General features: G+C 32.6%; 1 protein-coding gene across 2 annotated transcripts; it reads right to left on the bottom strand.

The window, feature by feature from the left end:
• Positions 1-694: 694 nt before the first annotated feature.
• On the bottom strand, positions 695-7,414 carry LOC149492880 (putative LRR receptor-like serine/threonine-protein kinase At1g56130). Of its 2 annotated transcripts, XM_089715491.1 has the most exons (19): positions 7,135-7,414; positions 5,858-6,047; positions 5,623-5,694; positions 5,364-5,435; positions 5,199-5,270; positions 4,865-4,936; positions 4,507-4,578; positions 4,343-4,414; positions 4,099-4,170; positions 3,944-4,015; positions 3,754-3,825; positions 3,286-3,357; positions 3,127-3,192; positions 2,867-2,932; positions 2,702-2,746; positions 2,531-2,595; positions 1,840-2,216; positions 1,313-1,511; positions 695-1,238 (listed from the first exon to the last, which is right to left on the bottom strand). In XM_089715491.1, the coding sequence occupies exons 1-19, from the start codon at positions 7,250-7,252 to the stop codon at positions 1,066-1,068; spliced, it is 2,019 nt and encodes a 672-aa protein (XP_089571617.1). In that variant the 5' UTR covers positions 7,253-7,414; the 3' UTR covers positions 695-1,065. The 2 variants fall into 2 exon arrangements, with proteins under 2 accessions (XP_089571617.1, XP_089571618.1); XM_089715492.1 differs by lacking the exon at positions 4,507-4,578 and having other exon boundaries at positions 7,135-7,413.
• Positions 7,415-9,573: the final 2,159 nt, after the last annotated feature.

Here is a 9,573-nt window from a genome sequence, read left to right as displayed (position 1 = left end):
TACCAAAGTAAAAAATTTAATATATTAAAAATAAAAATTTTAAATTTTTAAAGGAGGCAATTGCCCTTGCCATTTCCCTAATATCAGTGGATGTATTCTGATTCATTTAAACTTGATCATAAAACACTTATCTACACGTTTTAAATTTTCTGAATTTTATATGTTAAAAAAATTGATTTGATGTGTGGTTAACTCTAATTTTAAAATAATAATTTTTTATTTTTTTATTTTAATAAATATTTAATTAATTTAATTTTATAAATTAAAATATTTAACCTGTATACTAAAAGTATTCCAAATTTATTGTTTTTGATCGCGGAGGGATGATGACCATAAAAGCAACAGTCAGGCTTCCGAGTCATGAGATGGGCCAAGATATAATTATAGGTAGCACAGTGGGCGAGTCAAGCATATGCATAGCTGCACCTTTTGGACCTAATCCCAAGAGAAATTTGTTGCTCAAATGTTGAATTGACTTCAAAAACTATTTGAATTAGGCACGTTTGTGTGACATGTACGGTCCAACTAAATATTTGTCCTAATTAATTTTCTATGCTCCTAGTCAAGGGCTGCTGGTGACCAATTTTTTTTTTTTTTTTTTTTTCATTTCATTGCTTTTTTACTTTATTTTTTTAAAAGTGGAAATCAGTATTTTAATGTTTAAATAATTATATGTTAAAGATGAAAAAAAAAATTCAATCAAAATAATAATAAAAATATATATTTTTCTTTTCTCTCGCTTTAAATTTTCAAGTTTGTTGGGCTTATGATGGGCCCATATATGACCATGTACAACCATACATTAATATAGAGTATTGGAATTAATAAATATTTCCGATCTAATCAGCACAAGCTTGCTCTCCAACGGACTATATATATATATATATATATATATATATGGAGCCATCGCGAGCCATTCTGGACTTAATCTCGTTTTGACAGTATTAAATGTTAATTAATACCAATAAAAAGCTAAAATCATGTCTGGCCAATAGCATCTCTTGATACATATATGAAGACTGCACAATGTTCCAGATGGGTAGTACCATATATGGAGCTTGATTTTCATTTACCTTCATCATCATAAGTGCTTTGCCTTTTTCTTCTTTGAATGACAAAGAAAACCAGAGAGACAAGAAGAAAGCTTGCGACTCCAACGCCAACAACAATTCCCACAATAAGACCAGTCCTATCCTTTTTACTAGTTGGAGGCTTGTTACTAACAGTTGGTGTGAAATCTGCATAAAGGCTCAGAACTCAATAACCTGGTATCGGCTTAGTGAAAATCAATAAAATTCTCTAGTTTTAGTACCTGGGGTAGCACTGATTGCTGAAATAGAAGGTCCATATGTACCCTGAAGAGGAACGCAGCAAGTCCCTTTCCCCGCCCAAAATAAATGGATTTCAAGGTAATTTTCAGACACCCGAGCCGTGTAGCTCTTTTCTACAGCTCGTTTAGAGACTCCACCTGCCTCCTTTCTTATGTCAAAATCCTTTAGCACAAGATTCCCCTGGATTAAAATAACTTCGGAACTTCAATTAAAGAAAAGTAAAAATATAATGACTCCACAAGAAAACAAGAGTTGGATTTCTCCATAGCATTGATAATCAGCATCACTAAAATAGTTTTGAATTTAATTGTGAAAGATAAATCCTTCTGGAAGCAATCATGCAGCAATTTTTCATAGCTATTCTGCACATTCATGTTATTTAAAAGAAATCCCCAGAGCAATACTTAGAATTAATATTAAAAAAAAAATTAGAAGTCTATTGCAATATTATCTTCCATTTGGAGGACAACATTAGAAGTCTTAAAAAATTCATATATAATACACAGACCTGGACATAAACATCAAAAACACGCCGCCCAAGACTCTTCCATGTGTTACCATCCTCAATTACTATTTCTGCAAACTGAAGCTTGATAGTGTAATTGCCATTCTCAAGCCCCAAACCGTAGTATCTTAGTGACGAAGCAGAAATCCTTGCCGTTTGGAATAACTCAGGGTCCAAAGTATTTGTGGCTTGCGATGATGAGGAAGCAGTATACAGAGGATTGTTGGTTCCGGTAAAATATCCAACATTACTGACACCCCATCGGTTTGTACCAGTAACATAATATGTTGCAGCACCAAAAGTCTCATTTTCCCTCTCATAAAAGATTCCATTGGAAGACGTTATCGGTGGACCACCACTCTTTATTGCAAACTGAGAATCTGTGCACCAGAAGAAAATAGGAACCTGTCAGATTTATCCTCTCACTGTTATATTGGGACATCTTTTTAACCCCATGAAAACAAAACTTTCTTTAGTGATAAACTCATGGTTATACTTTCTTTAGCAAGAACCAGGAGATTAAAAAATTTCATGGTTATACTTTCTGCCAAATGAAGAATGGTAAAAGTTTACAGTTTGAAATGACATTATTCTTAAGTAAATTAACGTTCCCTTCTTCTGTGACCCTCACTACCAAACTTAGTGCGCTATTTCCGAAAAGTAGGAAAAAGGAGAGCATTTTAATTATACTTACAGATTGGAGGTTCTCTATTGCAAGGAAAGTTACGTTGAAGACATTTCAGACCTGATGGCAAACCACTGAAAGCCAAAGATTAATTTGATTAAGTGACTAATAGGAAATTATGACAGAAACTAAGTACCAGTTATTTAAGAACAAAGGTGAACATAAAACCAAAAGAATTACCTGCTATTTGAAAGATCTATTGTGAAGTTGTTTGCAACTAAATTACTGCACAAAAACCACAAAGAATTAAAGATTTCAGTGGAAGTTCTTTCATCAATAACTCCATAGAGAATGAGTCAGAAATATCACTAAGAAAAGTAAAGAACAGAGGAACTAAGAACTTACACTTGTAAATTTTGATCATTAACCCAGGAAGGAAGGCTCCCTGATAAATTATTGTATGAAACATCACTGTAATTATAAATTGTCAAAGAAAAAAAAGATAAGTATTTCACCCAATTCATGAAATACCTTAGTCCGGAATTAGTTATGTCAATATTAACTATCTGGACTTGGGACATAGAGAAAAACATTAAGCATTTAATCCAACCAAGAAATAAACAGATAGTATATGATGTTGGATAGAATATTTGAGATGTACATACACATTTAGGAGCGATGAAACTTTTTGTGCAGGAAGGGGACCTTCTAACTTGTTATTTCCAAGCAACCTGAGGAGGAAGGGAGCAGGGAGCAGTACATGTGCAATTTGAAATGCACTTTGAGATGTATCATGACAAAATCAAGCAGAGGTGGTATATTACAAGAAAGAGAGCCGGCTCAAATTGAAAAGTGAATCCGGTATCCTTCCAATTATATTGTTGAAGCTCCAATCTCTAAGGGAAAAAATCATTGCAACCATAAGGTTAAAGATAAACAAAATTGCTGAACAAGTTATACACGGTACAGAAAAAAAGAACTGATTGATCATGGTACAGGAGATTCAGAATTTAACCCAGACACCAGACCATTACTCCATCCCAAAGAGGGTAATTTATTTGCAGTTACTTTAGAGTGATCAATTACCTAATCAGAAAAGCACAACCAATCTGCTAAATTTGATCACTAAACTTTAGCAATTTATAAATTTTGTAACGCCCAACTCCAAAAAGTGATGCAACCAAATCAACAATCAGCTAATGAGTAAAAAGATATTTTAGCCAACCTGAGTTTAACATAAGATATTGCCAACTACATGTACATCTAATGACTCATCAATAGAAATAACTTACAACTGTGTCAAATTCTGGTATTCTCCAATACTGGATGGAATTGAATCAGATATATTATCATTCCTTAGCACCCTGAATAACATATACTGAATTGTCATTTTACCTTTTAAAAGTTCACTGGGGAGAAAAAATAATGATTTATATATGACACCAAGACATTGAATAAGAAGATAGTATTATATTCTCTTACAAGACAGTTAGAGATTTCATATCCTTAAGAAATGCCAGTGAAGAGCTTCCATTTGATAAATCACTTATTCTCCTACATTTAGAATTTACCTTAGGTTGTTAATATCATATGTGTGTAACATATAAACACAAGCATGCAAAGGTGCAGGTACTCACAGCTCTGTCAAAGAAGTTAGGTTGGATAATGCTGATGGAATAGGACCTTCAAAGGAGTTCCCTTCAAACCTTCTGCAGTTACATTTATGAGTAGCTGATATAAGCATACGGCTTTGGCATTTAAGCAGCAACACAAAATTAACTATCAAATCTCCTCTATTCAATTTCCAAAAAGTAGTAGTAACTTGAGCTTTAATCCAAAAAAATTAATAAAAAAAATTTTATGAATTGTCATTTGTCATACAAGGTCGCAAGCTTTGACCAATTCCCTATGAAGTCAGGTATCCTGCCTGTAAGTTCATTGTCTGATGCCCACCTGAGACCAACACAAAGAATCAACATAACATCTTTTATCAGTATCTTCTAGAAAGAGATTTACCAGGGTCAAAGTTGTCAAACAGTTCATACACAGTAACCATGTTTCGTAGGTTAGCAAATGTAGGAGGAATTTCACCACTAACTCCAGAGCTATCAAAATAACTGTCAAGGTAAAATATTTTTATTAGCTGTGTTGTTATCAGATAACTTTTTCATTTGAAAATGCAAAAGTCAAATTATTTATTGATAGTGAGGGAAGAACTGAAAGACAGTTAACATGCAAGTAGGAACGTAGGTAAGCCAAAATGGCATAATCACTGTCATTGAATTCATTTCAATATATGAATGTAGAAGTGATATAGATTTCCAAAAACCACTTCTACTAAATACAAACTAACAAGAAATGAAGATTATATACGTAAAACAGAACAAAATGAACAACGCTTACATTTCTTCTAGCCTCGAACAATTCGCAAGCTCAGATGGCAGAGGACCAGAGAAGTTGTTTGATCCAAAAGCACTGCAATATAATGAGAAAAGTCGACAGAGAAAGAGTCTTATTTAAGATAATCTATCCGAGTACCCATCACATATAACTATATAAAAAGCAAGCATTTTGTAGCACAGACTATATCCTTGGGCAATAATTAGATCGCTATTTATGTAGAAACACTTAGCCAAAAGCATTACACTAATAATCATATTGAAAAAAAAAAAAAATAGATCGCTGTCCTCATCAGTTGAATAACAAACTCATCAAGTTCCCAGCTAAATAAACTTACAGTAATCGTAAATCAGTGAGCAATCCAAGTTCCTTAGGAAGTTCACCCGACAGGGAGTTAATGCCAACGCTCCTGATCAAAGTATTAATTTAACGTCAGAAAACAAGAAGCAGTATATAATGGCATTTCCTACGAGTAAAAGTAGAGAAATTTAGATCAGCTTACAGGTATTGCATGCGAGTTAAATTGCCAATGGATGGAGAGAGGTTACCAGTCAAGTAATTCTGATCCAATTTCCTGTAAGAAAAGAAAACGAGTTCAGTACACTAACGAGTTGACGAGGGTCGAAAAGTAACAAAGCGTATGCATATATTTGGTTAAGGCTTAGGATGCTAAAAGCTTAAACTTTCATTCCATGTGAAAGAAGAAAGCAATACGGAAGGGTACGACTTTAATAAATATACCCAGGAGTAAGAAAACATACATATTGGTGAGGAAAGTCAAAGTCCACAGTTCATCTGGAATTACACCCACAACATCGATTGCATAAACCTTCCTGCAAACCATTTCAAGAATGAGCGAAGATTAATTATAACACTAAAATCAAGCCGTTCACTACCGAGTGAGGCATAAAATCAAACAGATATGATACCTCCGCAAAGGAAAATGTTAAAAGACCAACAAAATAAACATAAAAGGTTGATTGTGAGAAAACGTACAGCGCAGTAATGTGGCAAGTGGTGCCATTATTGTCAGAGCAATCGCATTTGATGAAAGGGTTGTATTCCCCGTCGTCGGTAGTGGGTGATGAACCGAGTGCTGCTCCACTGCATAGCTCTCCGCTTATATTCCATTGGTTTTGATTAGCTTGGATTCCCCATTGTTGAAAGATGGAATTTAATGCGCTCGCTGCAATATATCAATTTTACAAAACTCATGATCATGTCAAAGTGAATTCATTACAATTTACAGGCGATTCCATTTTCGTTTCTATTACGACTTCGAAACTTAACCGAAGAAGCCAGTTGGTTGGTCTTCTCACCAGTGGAGGTATTGATTTCTGAGTTTTTTGACAATAGTTTTCACAATTTGATGAAAATGAACCACACTATAAAATTCATGAATTTGCATTCATCAGATTAAAATCATTTTTTAATTCAAAGTTGGATACTGAAATTTTTAAAAGAAAAAAGAAAAAAGAAAAAACAGTTTTGAATTATTCAATTACAGTATCAGACGCCGCCATTTATCTTTTTGACTATGCCGTAGACCGTAATAACCACCACCACTTGCGAATAATAGTAATTTTCGCCTACATTTTTATTGGTGTACTAGTAAGTCAAAATTTTAAAAATTCAAAAGTAATTATTATATCTTTTGACTTTTAAAAAATTAATAGAACTATTTATTATAAAAAATCATAATCAGGCACTACCTGATAGTAATATGTAAATGACAAATTTAACCTATTACTATCTTTTTAGATAATAATATATACCTATGATATAATTTATGATATATGATTTATTGAATTATGAATAAAAAAATATTTAAGCATTATAATTAAAATTTAAAAACTGAAAAAATTTCAGACGTTCATTAAAAACCTCTTCAATTCAACCATCTGCAAACTAAGGGAAAATTTTAAAATTGTGGTCGTATACGTTCAGGTGTTGAAAATTGCAGAGTATCGATTATTTCTTTGTTATCAACTTCACAAATTAGAATCTCACTGCATAATTCAAAAAATTAGGATAAAATTTTAATTTGTTTTTCATGAAACCCATTAATTTCATAGAAGAAGAAGGCGACTGGAAGAGCAAGTGTTTGTATCTTTGGCTATTTTGCTAATATCTACCCATCTGCTAACTAGCTACAACTAGAAGAAGAAGAAGAAGAAGAAGAAAGCAACGTCATCAACCTATCATCTTCATGAACAACAAGAATTTATATATATATATAAAAGATAGAGAGCTGTATAGATGGAGCTTCATACCCTCATTAGAATCTGTAGTAGCTTGAGTTTGATTCTGTGCATGAACTATACCGATCATGCAAATACAGTATAGAACCAATACCAGTTCTAGAACCGATAATGGTGAATCTCTAAACATGGGTACTGATCGATCGTTTCCTGTCCAAGATTGCTTGATTAATAAAGACACAGTTTTTCTTAACACACAAAAACCGCATCCAGAATATATAATAAAGCTTGAATATTTTTTTTTTATATTATTCTAGATTTATATCTAGAAAAATGGAAGGTGAGCTCAGAGAGAACAACGCGCTGTCGTTGACCTTGGCAGATAACCGAACCTTGAAGTCTACTGGGGAATTGACAGCGGCCATTGGGACTTACGAATTGAGAAAAGTCCACCAAGTCCAGTATTTTTTTTTTTTTTTTTTATCTTTAACTTTCTATTATTCAAGAATAATAACTTCATTTAGATGCTAATACAATGATTTGGAATAATTAAGTTAAATATCAAAAAATGCAATGCTCATAACTATCTTTGTAAAAATTACAAAATATTTATAATCAACCCACCGATATATGTAAATAATTTAATCAAAATCTATAATGAATTAAAAGTTTACAAGTTGATTGTGAAATTGTGTTTGAAAAACACGGCATGTAATGAGATTGAGAATAGCAAAGGTGAAGAAAATGTAATTAAATGTGTGTTTACATTAATAAGCTAAGTTGTTAAAAAAATGACAAAAACAAGGTTTTAGCAACTTTTAATGGACACCTCAACTTTTGTCGGCTACAAATACAATATCCGCAAGGGAAAATTTCAACGTTTATTAATAAAAATGTCAACCTCAAAAAATCAAAATAAGCAATAAAATAGGATTAGGATATGGCTGCTTCTAACCTTTTTGGTTGGATGCCAGAGAGACGCCGTCAAATAAAACTCCGAAAAATGTACCGTTTTACAATTCCTCAGTGTTCGGTATTGAATTTTTTTATTCCTTCCGACGTTAAATGTACGAAAATAATTATTTAAAAAAAATTTTAATAATATTATGAGTTATACAATAAAAACAATAAAAATAATTTTTTTATTTATAATCGAGAGAATTAAAATTTAAAAATTATCATTAAATCTTAAAAATCTGAACAGACTATACAGATTTTCAATTGAATTACGATTAATTAGGAGAAAAGAAAAAAAAGCTTTGACTATGTCGTCTCCCTAAGATAAATATTTAGTAATAGGTTTTATTTAATTGATATGTGCAAATTGAAATTATTATATGCACTATTGACTTTTTATCTGTAAAAGGATTCTTTTTATGATGTTAGGATTCTGCAAAATTTTCACTTCACGAATTTCCTTTTTTTTATTTATTTCGAAGCACATATTAAATTTATTCTTTTTCTTTTAAGTGCTTCCATTAAAAAAATATTTATGGGTAAACTTTCACATTTTTATAACATTGTATCTGAAAAATAAATAATCATAATAAAACACCTTCTATAATATTTAGCATATTTTGCTAAGGACACAATTGGATTAATCAATGGGCCCGTAGCCCAAATTAATAATAGAAAAGTCTGTTCTTTTTGTCGCAACATTCGGTCATTCTTCAGGCCCAGTGAATTGTTTATTTATCAATTAAACTAGGCCCATTCAAATGTGGCCCTTCTCTCCTCGGATAAATGCATAGAGCAAGCTTCGAGAATTGTACAAGTATCTAAACGACACAAAAAGAACTACGTTTCTGTGTTAACTTGGTGTTTTGATTCACACAACATATTATACACCAAAGAGTGATAATAAAAATATAACAGTGATGTGCCGGGATTTAGATTTAGTAATAAAAATATAGATTTAAATTTAGAAAATTTTCATGAAATATCTTCTTCTTCCTCTTCCATTCCATTTCCTTGCTTCTTCTCTTGAATGTCTCTTCTAGAGACCCACCTGGAAGTGGGTCCTACTGTAAGAGATCATGGATCCCATCATTGTGTTCTCTTTTGTGTTCTTTGTGGATAATCTGGGCAGTTCGATATAAAACAGATGTAGAATGCCATATGGAGAAGTTGTTAGAGAGAGAGAAAGAAGATGGGAAGTTATTGGCCAAGTGTGTAGAAGAGTTGAAGAAGAAAGGAGTAGAATTTGATCTTTTAAAGGAAGTTGATGCGCTTAGAAGAGCTAAGAGTTTGCGCGTGGAGAAGAAGGTGGTAAGGAAATGGTCTGCAAGGGATTTTGTTACTCTGTTTTTCTCTACGGTGTCATGTTTAGTTCTGGGATTGACAAGGATCATTTTGTGCAGTTAGGTTGGGTTATGGGGTTTTGGGATTTTGAATATGATGGCAAAAATTCTTTGTTGCTGCAATTGGCTTGGGTAGCAACCGATTGTGCAGAATATTCTGTTCTGCTATTGTAATTTGGGGAATTTTACAGTGGAGGAATCATGAAATAAG

This window comes from Jatropha curcas, chromosome 10 (assembly GCF_041381405.1).
Source record: "Jatropha curcas cultivar XTBG-Jc1 chromosome 10, XTBG_Jcur_1.0, whole genome shotgun sequence".
Lineage (NCBI taxonomy): Eukaryota > Viridiplantae > Streptophyta > Magnoliopsida > Malpighiales > Euphorbiaceae > Jatropha > Jatropha curcas.
This window is presented reverse-complemented; position numbering and strand designations above follow the sequence as displayed.

Coding starts and splice junctions, on each gene's coding strand:
- LOC149492880 (XM_089715491.1), bottom strand. CDS start 7,252: ATGTTTAGAGATTCACCATTATCGGTTCTAGAACTGGTATTGGTTCTA. Junction 5,436..5,622: donor TTGACTTTCCTCACCAATAT/GTATGTTTTCTT, acceptor CTTTTCTTACAG/GAAATTGGATCAGAATTACT. Junction 4,016..4,098: donor CTAACTTCTTTGACAGAGCT/GTGAGTACCTGC, acceptor TTCTAAATGTAG/GAGAATAAGTGATTTATCAA.